General features: G+C 44.8%; 2 protein-coding genes across 4 annotated transcripts in view; both read left to right on the plus strand.

Moving 5' to 3' along the window:
* Nucleotides 1-106: 106 nt before the first annotated feature.
* On the plus strand, nucleotides 107-1,688 carry mrm1 (mitochondrial rRNA methyltransferase 1 homolog). The gene has a single exon (XM_084323906.1). It carries the CDS (start codon nucleotides 391-393, stop codon nucleotides 1,588-1,590), a length of 1,200 nt encoding a protein of 399 aa, XP_084180032.1. The 5' UTR covers nucleotides 107-390; the 3' UTR covers nucleotides 1,591-1,688.
* Nucleotides 1,689-2,307: 619 nt separating this feature from the next.
* fbrs (fibrosin) overlaps nucleotides 2,308-16,223 on the plus strand; it is a 32,422-nt gene continuing 18,506 nt past the window's right edge. For all 3 annotated transcript variants that reach the window (XM_084323897.1, XM_084323899.1, XM_084323898.1), the window contains exons 1-7: nucleotides 2,308-4,127; nucleotides 6,834-7,019; nucleotides 7,419-7,454; nucleotides 7,977-8,006; nucleotides 8,709-8,757; nucleotides 10,476-10,845; nucleotides 11,449-11,669. In XM_084323897.1, coding sequence (XP_084180023.1) covers nucleotides 3,810-4,127; nucleotides 6,834-7,019; nucleotides 7,419-7,454; nucleotides 7,977-8,006; nucleotides 8,709-8,757; nucleotides 10,476-10,845; nucleotides 11,449-11,669 — 1,210 coding nt within the window. In that variant the 5' untranslated portion in view covers nucleotides 2,308-3,809. The remainder of the gene's footprint in view (nucleotides 4,128-6,833; nucleotides 7,020-7,418; nucleotides 7,455-7,976; nucleotides 8,007-8,708; nucleotides 8,758-10,475; nucleotides 10,846-11,448; nucleotides 11,670-16,223) is intronic.

The following is a 16,223-nucleotide window of genomic DNA, read 5'->3' on the forward strand; positions in this document are numbered from 1 at the left end:
GACGGCAGGTGTGTTGGTGTGTCACGCTCAGGGAAGTTCCGACTTGTTCAGATCAATGCACATGTTTAGAGATCACACTCCAAAGGAGAGACGGTGCAAACGCTAAGGATGCTAGTTTTGTGATCGAGCAGCCAGCTAACCTCCTTGAGCTCTACAGACGCGGACCGGGTTAAGTGGATGGTTTTTTTTTGGGGGGGGGAACGCAAGGTCACTGAGTCGAGTTGACCAAGATATTGTAACATTAATAGGATATTATTAACTGCCATATGATATCCACGGTATAACGCATCTAGCTGTGTATGCACGGTGAGCTCATGCATTGCAATCAAGCTGATCCGTCCTGTTTAGTTTCTCATCCAATCAAGTGTATCCACCCGTCCACTCACAGATATGGGGACATTGAATATTGCATGCCAGTGCAGGCTATTATTTGAACGCAACATAAGGAGAAAGCTGACTCCAGGGTCAAACAGAGGAATGGGCTCTCAGTTTGTATCTTACCACTGCACTGGTGCTCTCCTCTGGCCAAAGGACAGTGGCATCAAGCCTGTGGAGAAGAGACAGCGAAGTGGTGTCCGCCAGAGGCCTATTGTGTCTGATGGATGGCAGGAGCGTGGGCAGTCTGGCAGGTCGGGGGCTCCAAATAAAACCTGGAAGAGAGATGCTGCAGTGATGTGGGAGCAGAAGCCACAAGGAGACAGCAGACTGTCATCAGAGCTCTGGAAACTCAGTCTTGAGGACTTCAGTGATGACGAGTTGGAGAAGCCAATAAGAGAGAGGATAAAAAAAGAGCACACGGAGGAGAAGAATTATGAGATCGTCTTTGGTGCCTCTCCCTGTCTCCTGGCTCTGACTCAGGGCAGAAGGAAGGCACACAGGCTGTTTGTGAAGGAAGGGGAGGCCTCTCACAGGGCTTCTGTGTTAAAGGTGTGTGAAGAGGCTCACAGGCGGGGCGTGCATATCCAGCGTGTCAGCAAGAACGAACTGGAGAGACTGTCTGCTGGACGTGTTCACCAGGGCTTGTGTCTGCAGGCCAGTCCTCTGGGTTTCCTCACTGAGGAGGGGGCCTCCGTGCGCCACAGGGAAAGCAGCGGGACCCCCCTCTGGCTAGTGCTGGATGGAATTCAGGACCCAATGAATCTTGGAGCCATTCTACGCTCTGCCTATTTCCTTGGCGTGGACAGAGTTGCCAGCAGTATACACAGTAGCTGCCCTTTGACGCCGGTTGTGAGCAAGGCCAGTTCGGGGGTGATGGAGGTCATGGGAGTATATGGCTACAAAAGTCTTGAAGATCTGCTGAAACTGAAGGTGGCACAAGGCTGGCAGGCAATCGGTACTGTGGTAGCCGAAGTAGCGGATTCTCATATTCCTGTTATTCGGTGTTCGGATTTCCTAATGACCAAACCTACATTGTTGTTGATGGGTGGTGAGGGGGGAGGCTTGTCTCTGGAGCTTCTCCGGCAGTGTGAGACCCTCCTTACCATCCCACGTCGTGGAGGTTTGCACCCTTGCATAGAGTCCCTCAATGTCTCTGTGGCTACGGGCATTCTTCTACACTCTCTTCTCTCATCCCGGAGAGCTGGCAATTGATAACCGGCGGAAATGCTCATTTTGAGATGCTGCATGCTGGGCTAACGATATGCACACGTTTAATTGCTGTTGGTTGCTTTTGCTTTTGGCATCATTGGTAGTAATCAAATGGGGGGGGGGGGGGGGGCGCACTTGATTGATTGATTGAAAATTGTATTAACAGATTGCAGAATGGGTACAATACAGTACAGCTCAATACACACAATTGTTAAGGGGATGCAGACCAGAGAAAGACTTTCGTCTTGTTTACATCTGTCTGTGTGTAGGCCTATTCAAATACTATATGTACTCATTGTAACTGTTATGATAAACATTGCACTGTCAATATGTTTTTTATACCTTTACTGGTGTATACAAAAAACTGATTGTGAATAAAACTAAAAATGTTATCATATTTTACATGTTTTCTTGTGGTTTGAGGTTATTTTCTATATGCTTCTCATTTTCACTCAGTCTGCTAATAACATACTTGGTACATTATGTAAACTGGAAATTACCTTAAATCATATTGATTGACCCCCCCCTTTCCGTTTTTCTTTATTACCTTATTGTTTGTTGTGATTAAAATCGCATGCAAAAACAGTTGTAGGGAATAAAAAGCGAATAAAAAGCTGAAAAGACAAGCTATGTCCACTTGGTGGCAGCATGCACTTATAATGCTTTCTACTACCAACTATCATGAGGGAGGAAGAAGAGTATCGCACACAATGCACTGCAAGCTGACAAGGGTAGTGTCTCTCAAATGTCCACGATACATTTCCAATTTACTGTAAATTTGTAGAAAGGCAGCATTAGAGCCGTCCTATTTTCATCTGTATATACATGCACACTGGATTTAGACAAAAAACATTTGACTGGAAACGTCGGCAAGTACTTCAACTTCTCCTAAAACATTGGATTACCCAGTGCGGGCTGCATGAAGGCGCTGCCCGGCCCGACGGGGGCTCGGCCGACACCTCCTTCACTGGAACTCGAGACCGAGGCTTTGATGATGCACGGGCCTTGAATCTTTTCTTTTTAAAGCAAGTCGAACGAAAGGAAATCGGTGCATGAAGGAGCCACACAACGATATTATATGGACGACTGACGGCAAAACAGTCACCGTATTTTCCCTATTTCCTTGTGAAAAAAAAATTGTTAGTTTATTATTCGTGGATTAGCTAGCTAACGGCTAACGTTACGTGTTTCTTTTGATGTGATGCGAGTTGAACCCTCCGTGTGTCGCGGCCCGTCAGCAACACTGTGGCCGGAGAGAGACTGTCGTCCACCCGGCGGGACGACAACACCGGCCGCCAGCTAGATAGTGGATCTGCGGCTCATCAGTATCTCAGACGGGTTTTATGGATATAGTTTTATTCGTAGAGAGCTTGTCGACTGTATTGATCGTGATGTACGGGGTTCGCTAGCCAGCTCAAGCTAAGCGGCGCAGAGCTATAAGCTAGTAGCGTTAGCTCATCTTGCTCAATAACAAGAGATCGCATTTTTGCTTGTTGAGATTCTGTCCCGGTTTTTATAAAAGCCTGAAAATCCACCTAGTTCATATAATCGTTCGAGATAAAGTTCAATATTTCCCCTCTTCATGTGAGATCGCGTGATGTCCACCGGCTCTGAGAGGTTCTGATGGTGATCGGCCTCCTCTCTGCTAACGGGCTTGTTGTCGTTCTGCTAACAGGCTCATTAATTTAAAACCCTGGACGTTCTGCACATAACGATCGCACAGAGAAACACCATCGTGTGTGATTTTGTTTTGAAATCCTCTTCAGTGTTCATTCGGCCTCTGCTTTGTCAGTAACATAGGTTTGCCTTTTTTGTTTGTTTACATACGCATATTTTGTTGGCTGATTTTTTTTTGTTGCTAGTTCGCTAATGTTAGCCTTCTTCTGCGAGACAGAATCATCAGCCATGTCTTGACGTGTTGGACATGTCATGATGAATATGTTATTATAATTTCCGTGGATGATAATAAGTTTGTGTTCAGATGCGGTTGACATGACACTCCTCACAGTTCGTCAGAAGGAAGAAGGCACCGATGCCAAGGGACTGTTCTCACAAGACGCTGAATAATAGACACTGGTTACTATTAACGCCATTTTAAACAGAGGCTCCTGTGCGGGCCTGTTTGGTGGTGGTGGTGGTACATCTGTACGGTTTGGTGCCTTCGACCGGACCGGGGCTTTATAAATAACGTGCCTTTGGTCGGACCGAGGTACCGTCTGGAGATGGAGGGTCCGAGCCGGAGCAGCGGGTTCAGGCGGAGCCGCCGGTCCCGGTCACAGCGCGACAGGGAGCGGCGGCGGAGGAGGGTGGACCTCGCGGAGCAGCAGCAGCGGGGGGCCACGTCCCTGTCCTCGGGCTCCGAGCGGGAGGCTCACGGTGGAACCACCGCTGTTCTCGGTCCCGGTGGTACAGAGTCATGCCGGCCCGGGTTCGGGAGACACAGGCCTCCCCGCCGGAGGAAGAGAGCATCTGTGTCGTGCGAGGAAGACATCATCGATGGCTTCGCGATCGCGAGCTTCATCAGCCTGGAGGCCTTGGAGGTGAATGGGTCTTGTCTGCTTTTGCATTTTCCTTCCTCCCGTCTGATCACTTTCCACTATTGATACGAGGTAGTTGACACTCACTGCGTAAATAATGCAGACACAATGGAACATTCTCTGCAAATGTGTATGCACAGTAGAAAGTGACCTGTCCTGAGTAATGAACAAAGATTGGATCAATTGTCCAATAGCAGCTTCAGGCATAATACCTAATGACATCACACATTTTAGTTTTAGCACTGGGTTTGGGTGAGAGTTGTTTATGTTCACTCTTGTATTTTTGGACTGTCTTAGACCATAGGAATAACATGCATTCTGAAATTAGCGTAGTTCTCCTTTAATGCAAAGAAGACATTTTCCATTGGCCTCTGCCAAGTATCCCATCTCACCTCACACCTAACGTGTGAATAGTAGATTGAACTCCATTCAACTCTTGCCCCCCATTGACATATTGGTAGTAGGCGATCCACTCAGCCCGCCCATCTACCCTGAAACATCCCCTCTGATGGCTATGTCTTCCAAATCTTTCTAAGTATTTAATGCTCCACTACTCCAAGGTGTTGACGAGCGGCCAATTGGCTATTCGATAAAAACTAACTCCTTGAAAATTAGACAAATGGGTTTGAATTTTACATTAAGCCAGAATGAAGTAGCCAAGCTACATTTGGAAGGTTTTAGTGAAGCTCTGGTACAACCATTATGCAACTAATTATGTTGTATATTTCAGTTCTTTGGGGGTCTAACTTTATTTGAAGTGATGATACGTTCAACGCCAAGCCGAATCAGCTCAGTGCAATGAGCGCGATTTAACCGCAGTCTACTCATCTAGAGCATGGCTTTAGCATCACTTATTAGATTAGCATGTAGGTACACGACGACAGCTGTTGACATTTGAAATATCAAAATAAGACATCACTGCCCATGTATGCACATCAGTGTCAAAAGCTTGACAGATAGTGACGCCATGTCTGCAAATGGAAGTGACAATTCTGTCCCATCTACCTGGTTTATTAGGCCTACACCCAGATCATCTCCAGTCTAGAGCAAGTGCAACAGCAGTGATGCATGCAGGCCAACAGCATCACACAATAGGCTAAATAATGATACAAAAATATTAAATATATTGATTGAAAACTTTAACAGATTGCAGAATGGGTACAATACACGAATACAGTACGGCTCAATACAAAACAACTGCTACGAGGATGCAGACCAGAAAAATACTTTCGTCTTGTTTACATCAGGGTCCTCCATTTTCAATTCATCAGGACATTTTTTTTTATCCACTTTTTCTCCTCCTGTTTTTCTCCCATCCCAATTTAGTCGTGCCAATTCCCCCCTCCCCTTCCTGGTCATTGCTCGCATCTGCCCCCCACTGGTTGGTCTAGGGAGGGTTGGTAGATACTATCGCATGTCCCCTCCGATACATGCAGAGTCAGCCAGCCACTTCTTTTCACCTGCCAGCACGGACTCTCATTGGTCAGGTGTAACGTGTGGGAGGCTCACACTACCCTCACCATCTCCCTTCCTCGCTGTGCAGGCGCCCTGACCGACCTGTAGGAGTCGCTGTTTACAACGACCAGATTACCACCCACCGGCTTCCCTCCCGCTGACTGCCAATTGAGCCAGTATGACGGCCGGCCAAGCCGGAGGCAACGCTGACAGCCGGATTCGATACCAGTGTCTCTCGCGTTGGTGACGAGCGCTTAGTCCGCTGCGCCACCCAGCTGCAGTGTATCTCTGTTGGTGGCTGCTGTGAGCAGCTGTTCAGTGCAGGGTATGTGGGGACTGCCTGATGGCTAGAGATGTCAACTTGTGACTGGAAGGTCACTGGTTAAAATCCCCAGATTGGCTGTCGGGGGAAGTGACTGAAAATTGCTCTCTCCTCCCTCCCCCTACTATTGCATTGGTAAAAGTGCCCTTGAGCAAGGCATGGAATCCCCAACTGCCCCAGTTAAGCTGCTCGACGGTCAATAGTAGAAGACTGGTTGCACAGGGCAGCTCCTCCTTCAGGCCATTGCTGTAAAAATGTCCGTTGTCAATTTGCCTGGTTAAATAAGGGCTATAAAAGTTGGAAATATCTGAATCTCAAAGATCCAAACAGGCCTTTGAAAGAATGGACAAGGCAGCACTTGATAAATAAAAACAAACAAAAACAACACGCTGGCCACAAACACGCTGACACATTACAGATGTCAAGCGGAAGCCATCATCAGAGCATGAGGAAGCATAGTTCAGGTGTACAGAAAATACACAATGGATGTAAATGTATGGGAATGCAAAAATATATTATAGAAATCGTACATAATTGTTAACAATAATTTACATATTGATATACTCACTAAAAGCACTTGGACTGTGAATTAGGCTACATACTCCTTTGGAATGTATGTGTGTCATAGTTTTTAAAATGGTTTGCACCAGTAGTGTATTTCAGTCCAAACATTTAATTTCAGGTGACCTCCTTTCTTATGGGATTGAGGAACATGTACGTACGTTTTACTATAGTCATTTGCTTATTTATTTCCAAAATAGTGTTCGTATGATTGACTCCCAAAGTGTCTTGTCTAGGGAAAAGGATACGTCTGTGAAGAAGAGGCCTATCAGGAAGTCAATCAACATTTGGCCTTTTGGTCATTGTCCGGTGGGGTGGATGTTTCATACTGATGGGTAGATAAACAATGATCTCTTTTCCCCCCGGCTCAGATGGACTGCTCTCTAAAGCCAAACCAGCGCGCTGCTATGCTGATGGGACGAGGGAACAAGAGGAAGAGGGGCCCCGAGGAGAACGGCAGAGGGCCGCTTTCAGAGCCAGAGGAAGGGGCCCCACCCAGCTTCCCCCGTGGTTGTTGGAACAGGAATAGAAAGAAGAGAAGAAAGACGGATGCAAAGGTGCGGCATGAGATATCACTTTAGGCAGCGGAGCGCAGCTCTCCTGTTTTTGGATTGCTCAGTTCTTCATCTTGTCACATTTGGGGTTGAGCTCGTTCTTAGTCAAACAGCCTTGTTTGCATTGGGAACCATAATGTCTATTTATGGAACATCTGGCCACTGACCTGTATGCCTGTACCATGCTAATTGAGTAGAATTTAAATATGATCTGGTGAGACAGGCTTGGACACACACACACACACACACACACACAAATGTTGTTAAACTACACAACTAAGTGGTATAATGTGTGTTGATTGAATTGCTGATGATGTTATTTTTCCTATTTTTATTCTACACTAAAATGTAAGGCTGGACTGAATACAATTAGACTTATGTTCTCCACAACTGTTCTTCTAGGGCGCGTCGGGACTTCTCCTGGAGACTGGCTACATTGTAAGTTTATCTTGTATGTTGGATTGGCTAGTAATAACCAATAGTCACCCCAGCAAGTTATTTAAAAGATACTGTAATAACTAATACCAATATGAGTAGTATTGTGCCACAACTTTCTTTCACATAAATGTCTTAAAGGAACACGCCAACATTATGGGAAATGTGCTTACCAGCACAAATGAATGGAAGTGTATAAGGACCAGCTAGCTTAGCTGTTGGCCAAAAACACCTCTCCCGGTGTTCGTATCCGTAGCAGGATAACTTTCTACTGAATGCACAGAGGGAATTGGTATCTATCTTCTTGTCTGACTGGGGCAGACGGTAAGCACATTTCCTATAATGTTGGTGTGTTCATTTAAGATAATAGCAGTATGAATAGTACTTTGTAGTAGTGCTACAAGTTTCTTTCTAATACTGTATAAGTTACTAGTAATATTGTGCTGCAAATTGCTGTAAACAATGCATGCTGCTAGGCATGATGCCTAGACATTGGAACCGTTCTGAATGTTTGTCTCTTTCCAGTGTGACACAGAGAGCGAGTCAGGAGATAAGGTTTGTACCGCTTACTTCTAATCGCATCACAATATTCATGCTGGTCTGTTCTGGACCTGTGTTTATAAAGCGTGTCAAAGTGGGGCGGCTAGGTGGTGCAGTGGGCAAGGCGCTCGCCACCAATGCATGAGACGCTGGGTTCGAGCCCAGCTCTCCGCATTGCTATCGGCTTGACTGGTCGTTCATACTAATACAATTGGCAGTATTAGGGGGTGGGAAAGCTGATGGGTGGGGATCGGACGTTGTGGACAGCGACTCCTACAGGTCGGTTGGTGCGCCTGCGCAGCAGAATCAGGAAGCGACGGGGGCGGCGTGCCCTCCAAAAACAGACCCCGACGCTGAGAGATCGCGCTGTGCAGGTGAAAAGATGCGACTGCTGCTTCCTCGAGTACCGAAGGGGACACGTGATGTAAGGCTTAGTCCACATTGCAGCCGGCTTGTGGGAGGCATGGCCTAACAGCTTTGAGCCAGGGGAGGGTAGAATTGGACTATACGAAATTGGGATGGGAGAAAAATAGAAAATGGGAGAAAAAGTAGAAAAAAGAAAAGAAAAAGCGTGTCAAAGTAAAGAGTATGGTCATATGACCTGCCAAATCTGATCCTAGATCAGTGCTCCCTACGAGGTTTGATACATTTGGGCTGTAAAGTCTCTTTTTCCCCCCTAATTGGGTTGAGTATAATTCGAAGGTTCTGTTTCCCCAGGGTTCTGACAACGACATGGATCCGGTGTTCACCGTCAGCACCAGGAAAGGTAAGGGATGTTCGAATGAGGAAATACTCCCAGCAGAGTTGGATTTCTGCTGCTTCACATTCATATGGAAATAAGCTAGTATGCCCTTTCAGTCAATGGACCTTCTGTAGTGTAGTTGTAGATCTGTTCATGACAACTTAAAGGGATAGTTGTGAGTTTTGGAACCCTAGCTCTATTTCTTACTTGCCAATGAAGTTGTTGATCAGTAGAATCTTGATCGGTCATGCTATTCCTCAAACTAGCTCTGGATAGTTGGCCACAAACCCAATACAAAGGCAATGGCGTCGAGCTCCTGTCTGTACAAGCTGACTGATCATCACTGAAACCTTATTCGTGTGCCGTGTGTGGAGTATGTTTCAGTGAGCTCCGGTCCGCTTGTAGAGACAGAGAGCAGAAGGAATCGGTGACTAAATGTTGCCAGGAGCAGAGAAGAATCTAATTCAGGATATGAAAATGCAACATTGCTATGGCAAATATTGGACTTTTGGTACCAGGGATGCAACCAATACCAAATTTTCAATACCGTCCGTACCAATTCTGAGCCCCAAACCTTCAGTACTGGCCGATACAGACCGAGTACCGATCTGATCCATGATTTTATTTGAGAGATCTAACATGCGATAAAAATGCAGTGAATCGAGTCACCTTTACTTCGATTTTCCTAGCTATGTTGCGTGTTTCTTGGTATCGGATCTTTTGCATTGAGGAATTTCTAGATTTTAGCCTGATATCAGACTGATATTTGATACCAGTGTGGTTATTTATTGGTGCATCCCTATCTGGTACATAGCTGCACAGCACATCTAGGCACATTACGTAGTAAAAATAAATAAATTATATAATATTTTTCTTTTTTCACCTTATGTTGTCTTTTTCCCGATCTACGTAATTATATTTTGATGCAATGGATCACTTTTGAATCCTAGTTTGACACAGCTCAAGCTGCCACTTATAAATGCTTTGTTAGTGTGTACATACATACCCCAAGGTTTATACAACGTGCTGCCTGTGCTGTCAGGGTTTTGAGTTCTGGCTTTTTAACCGGGTTGGGAAATAAACACCAATCACCAGCCAGAAGATTCTAGCTGTGGTTGGTAAGTTTGTCTGCCCTACCACTACCAGCCACTTTAGCGGGTAACAAACCCATCATTTGGAGGTTATTTTGTGTGCTAAAACTTTATTTGGCTGGTCAAAAAGTAGAAAGTGGCCTAGGAATTCTGAAATCAATCGCCCACTGTGGCCGTTGGGAGAAAAACTTAAAATAAAAGATTCACTGAGCGGATATTTTGCTCTTACATCATGCCCAGGATGGGACCCCTTTCCACCCTTTTCCCACCCAAGGTGGAAAGGAATCTCATCCTGAGAATTACATAAGAGCAAAATGGCCACAGTGTCAATATGGTCAATTAGCAACACTGCTCTACTGCACTATGTGCTGTTTCAGCAGGTCTGAGACCAGTTCAGTGAATTCAGGAAGTGGAATTCCTTTTTAAAATGTAAATAATTTTTGCATGAAAAGGTACCTAATTGACAAGTAAATGATAATGAATTGTTCCATTATCATCGGCAAGTAAACAATAATTTCTGTTTTACATTTGGAATTGAAAGTGGAATTTAGTTAATTGAAAGACAATAATCCTAACCCTGCTGTTTTTTTTTGTTTTTTTTTAGTAAAGGAGAAATGTCATTAAAAGTAACGTGTGTGTGTCCATGTGCAGTGATGGAGCCTACACCTGTGAGCGTGGCCACCTCTATGGGCAAAAGCTGCCCCCCTCTACCGGCCCCCCGCTGCGGCACCGCCGTCTCCCGGCTGATGGTGACCCCGCGGGTGTCTGGCCTGGAGCGCAGCCAGGAGAGGAGCCAAGAGCCTCCCTACCCAGAGCCTGTTTCTTCTTCTGCTTCTTCTTCTACCTCCTCCTTCCTGCCTTCCCACTCTGCGGTCACGGCCGCAGCCGCCAGGCCCAGCCAACTCAACGGCAGTGGTGGCATTCACAGCCGCCACGATCCCAGCCCCCCGCTCTCCAAACACAAGCCCTTCCTGCCGTTCCCTGGGAGGTCCCATATGTACAGTATGGGCATCAGCAACAGGTTTGTTCCTGTTCCCTGTCGACCCCCCCCCCCCACCCCCCTGCCGTTCACAGTGGGAAATTTAACACCAGCCACATGCTGGTAGAATCTAGTCTGTGGCTGGTAAGTTTGTTAGCTTGACTAGACACTCTGGCAGGTAAACAGCCCTCCTCTTTGTATTCTAACCACTCAGTTTGGATGGTAGAGTCCTGGCACCATTGATGGTTCATCTGTTCATAGTCTTCTCATGACGTGTCACCCTTTCCTACCAGGGCGGCACAGCGCCATAAACGTGGCTCATCGGCCACGGTTGTCATTTAATGAGCATCACCTGTTATTTGGTTATAAATAGAGCCTGGCTGATACTGGAGTTTTGGGGCCCATACCGATATTTGGGAAAAAATAATAATAAACAAGCATAAATTGGGCTGTAAAAAAGAGACTTGTTTCAAATGAATCAATATATCGGTTGGGCTGTAGTTGCAATCGTCTGTTGTTTGCCTACCAAGATGTCTGTGATGACCATAGATATACTGTCTTTGATGCTAAATATATTTGGGGTGGCTAATGGCTATGTTGTTATTAAGGGAAACTAACCTTTTTCTAACCTTAATTTCTCTCCAGGGGCAGTACCTCAGTCAAACCCCCAGCTTCGTCCTCTGCGGCCTCCTCCTCGGCTTCCATGCGTCCTCCCACCCCCTCCACCAGCGTGTCCCTCATCAGAGGCTCTGGCTCCTCGGGCCCCCTCCGGCCCCCGTCACGAGCCGGCTCCGGAGCCATGTTCACCTCTTCTCCTGGCCTGCCTCCTCCTCCGCCTCTGTTACAAGTCCCCTCCCACTCAACAGGTACGGTCGACGGCAGTAAGGGGTTGGGTATATCTCTTTTCCTTCTTTTAGCCAGCGGCACTAAGCGGATGCTTGGCTGTGGCTTCTGTTGTGTTGTCGCTAAGTGACTATTGAAAATTGGTAGCATAGCTGGTGCTCCTTTGCTAAAATTGTAAATGGCTTTAAAGGGGCACTTCACCAAAAAACAATGCTGATTTATTTTGCACATAATTTCACACCCAAAAATCTAAGCGGTTTTGCACACATTAATTTAGTTAGTAATTTAGACAGTTATTGAGTAAATAAATTTGAATATGGCCACTAGTGATGAATCCCTGTGTTGTGTTAATTACAGCTCAATGAAATTATGTAGATAAAAAAAATAGTAAGACCTTGTCTTATATGGACTGCTACCTTATCATTTCATTGAGCTGTAATTTACACAACAATATGTCCCTGATGACATCACTCGTGGCCATATTCAAAGTAATTTACTCTCAATAACGTTCAAACTAAATTGATGTGTGCAAAACTGTTTGGAGTTTTTGGATGTGTGTGAGATTAAATATAAAATATATATACCGTATATACAAAATAAATCTTATAAATCCCTTTTAAACTTTTAGTGCTCTGAGTGCTGTGAATTTGCTAATCTCGTTTCATTCAGCATTGAAAACACAGATCTCTGGTGTACACACAGTCTAATGCTGTTCTTCGGAAGCTTTGCCTCCAAAGGGTGTTGGTTCGTTACAGCCACTCCAAGAGTTGGTTAGTCACGGTTATTTGCAAACTCTGATCTCTCTCTGAAATGAACAGACTATTATTGTCTGCCTTTTCTGTTATTGTCCCGATCACACCCCTATGAATTGAATTGATTTGGAGTGACCAAAGCGATAAATATTTAGTGTAGTGATCACAGCATAAAGTACAGGCTGCACGATCAACTGCACCCTTTTCTATACTCAATAAAAAGCCACACAACCACCTTGTAATCATCATCTGCATGTCTGTGATGACTAAGGCGGTGGAGTGGATCTGTTCAATTAGCTCATAAGAAGCATACCGGAAAACAGACCGTGATTAATCTAATCTGATTTATCCCATGAAGTGACTGATCGAATTCAATAAAGTGCACATTTCGTGTGAGCTCTTTTTCACACCTGAGAGCCCAATTATTGTCACTTATTACATGGCGTTTTCACATTCGCCGAAATGCTTGCTTGTGATTGGTCAATAGCGCTCGTCAGAGGTCCGTTATTACTCGATAACGGACCTCTGCCGAACAATAATGGCCGCTGTGCGCAGCTGTTCGCAATCAAGCCCACTGACACACTGCATCAGTGCAGCCAATCAGACACACCTGCCGGCGATGACAGCGGGAGCGACAGAACAGAACTGCGTCTGCATTTGATCTCGTCTTGTCGATGTAAAATGAATTAGGTATATTGTTAGTAAGTTAGCCATGTAATAAGCGGGATAATGTATAGCTATACTCGATCATTGTCGCAAAATAATTGACCTTCACTGACGTTTAAAACACCTCGGCGAGGCGCCTCGGTATTTTAAACTCTGTGTCGGTCAATTATTTTGCGACAATGATCGAGTATAGCTATACATTATCCCGCTTATTACATTATTAGCTATACATTATCCCTTCCCTATAACAGTCGCAAAGGGGACCAAGATATGCAAATGTGAGTAGAAACAGGACTGGGACAGACTCATCAGAGAAAGCTTTCGAGTCCTCTTGAAATAGAGGCCATTGTGCCTTTTTCCTTCTTCTGAATTCAGCTTAAATATGAATGAACTGAATTAATTTCCTCTTTGTTCTCTTTTTGATTAATTAATTGAATAATCTAGTCATGTTTTAGAAGGACGTGATTATGAGAAAACGATCACCTATGTGTTGGAGACCTTGTTGAACCGAGGACCCGTAATGTCATCATTTTAATCTCTCTCGTTCCCTTTTGGTCAAGCTCCACTCCACAGTTACATGCTATTATACACATCTTTCACTGATGACACACTGCGTTTCCTCACTGGTTGTTAGTGGTGGACGGCTGTCTGGTAGTGCGTACGTAAGGATGACGGTGGACGGCTGTCTGGTAGTGCGTACGTAAGGATGACTCAAAGTCTCCAGTGCAAAAAACCTACGAGAAGCACCTGTTAATGTCTGGCGTGTCTGATAGTGTGGTGGATCCAACACGAACAATTCTACGTATCATGGGAAAGACTGAGAAGAAATGCTGAACTGGTGGACTTATTTCCCAACACACCTGCCTATTGAATATGTTTCAGTTGTATGAATATGTTGTTGCAGAACTTGTTGAACGTGAAGCTAAGTTTGGGCATTTGAAGGCATATCAATATTAAAATATTCTGTAAAGAAGTAACCGAAATATATATATATATTAGGGGTGTAACGGTACGTACCTCGGTTTTGAAGTCACTGTTCAGTACGGTTTTCGGTACAGTGGGGGAAAGTTTGGCTTTCCATGTTCCACTCAGGGGTGATGTAGTGTGCAGTAACTAATTGTATTTGTAGGGTTGTCAACGAATATTCTATATTGAAATTAATAATAGTAAATGCAGGCGTCAATCTATGTTGTTTAGTCTATCTGTTCAGTACTGCTCAGCAATGTTTCAAGATGCACACTGACTTCTTTGAGATAATTGTTGAATCTATTCGATACACAAATGTTCTAGAATGTTTGGTTATGACATCATACTGTGACATCACAAATGTTCTAGAATGGATTATGACATCATACTGTGACATCACAAATGTTCTAGAATGTTCTATTATGACAAATAATACGGTTCAATGACTATCTAAATCCAATCAATATTCCTAATGCCGTTTCAATGTAAGGTTATAAAAATAAACATATAAACATTCATATAATACAATAACCTAAATATATAGCTTTGGCTCCTCTACACCGGCCCCTAATTGTACTTCTAATCTAGAGACGATTACTAACAACTAAAAAATAAGGAGCTAAACCAAACACTATTTTAACTGATAAGTCTCTCTGCTGCTGGATAACCAATACCTGGTGCCAGAGGTCACTAGTACATGGCACACCGTAGGAGGACGGTCTTTACCACCGCCTCATGCAGCTTCTTGGAGAAGACAGACCTTAGTGATGGGACCTTAGTGATGGGTCTATCTAAAGTGGTCGTCTTCGTCTTGACACGGACCCGGCGCACGAGCCTGTGCTGGTCAGGAACCGCCTCGATGACCCTGGCCAGGACCCAGGAGTTGCGGGGTGCAGAGTCGTCGATGATCAGGACAACGTCTCCCTCAGCGAAGTTGCGTGACACATGTGTCCACTTCTGTCTCTCTTGGAGCTGAGGTAGATATTCCTGTGTCCATCGTTTCCAGAATATGTCTGCCATATACTGGACTTGTTTCCATCGCCTGCGGGAGTAGAGCTCTTCTTTCACGAAGAGGCCTGGAGGCAGGGAAGGCTTTGACTGGAGGAGCAAGAGGTGGTTGGGGGTAAGCGCTTCCAGGTCGTCCGGATCACTAGAAGCCTTGGTTATCGGTCGACTGTTAATGATGGCTTCTGCCTCACACAAGACTGTGTGTAGGCCTTCTTCATCCAGAGTCTGGAGCTTTAAGGTGGTGCTGAGAATCTTCCTGACCGACCTGATCATCCGCTCCCAGACTCTGCCATGGTGAGAACCGGTAGGGGGGTTGAAAATCCATTGGATTCCCCTTTGTCGTAGAGTGTTCTCGATCTTGGAGCTATTCCATTGTAATTTCTTTTTAAATAATAATAATTATATTAGATTGCAAAAAAAACAGCCCCCGGTGGGAGGTCGTTAGTGGTTAACATACCGTTGTATTTGTTCGGTACACAGCCGTTCGGTACAGTACACACTGAAACGGTTCGGTACGGATACGTGTACCTTTACACCCCTAATATATATACATACACACACACACACACACAAGTGTGATGCGTGATGCACTCATAAATAAATGATTATAATGGTGACTCTTTTCCATATATTAGTCAAATAAATAAGGAAACCAAATCCAATTTGTAAAATGTATAAAAAATCCACTCACGTTGCTCCGCCCCTATTTAAGCCAATTGACATGAACAGCCACACACACCTTCACACACACTTCAGTTTCAGTTTAAACTTTATTTGAACAGGGACAGTCACAGCACACATTAATGAACATAAAGTAAATGTGTGAGACAGTGTTAGCCAAAGCAAATGTTCAACTGTTGTCCCTGGGCCTGGTGTTAAAAAGCAGCTAAAAAAGAAAGCATAACATATATGGCATACAGGTCATTAAGAACAGGTTAAAAACACATCATGCAAAATATTTACATCAGACATGTACAGACAATGTACAAACAAACAATAATTCTACATATTAGGTACAGGCAAGCATATGGGGTTAGAGTTCTGCAGGGCTGTTGTGTTCACATGTGTAGTTATTTCTTAACCATGTTTTGAAAGTGTGTTTGAATGATCTGTGTGATTCTATATTGCGGATGTAACTTGGAATGGAGTTCCAGGTCTTGGCAGCTCTCACGGAGAGGGCTGATT

This window comes from Notolepis coatsorum (genome assembly GCF_963971535.1).
Source record: "Notolepis coatsorum genome assembly, chromosome: 10".
Lineage (NCBI taxonomy): Eukaryota > Metazoa > Chordata > Actinopteri > Aulopiformes > Paralepididae > Notolepis > Notolepis coatsorum.

What these genes read in the sequence shown, in the direction of transcription:
- mrm1 (XM_084323906.1), top strand. Translation starts at nt 391, where the DNA reads ATGGGGACATTGAATATTGCATGCCAGTGCAGGCTATTATTTGAACGC.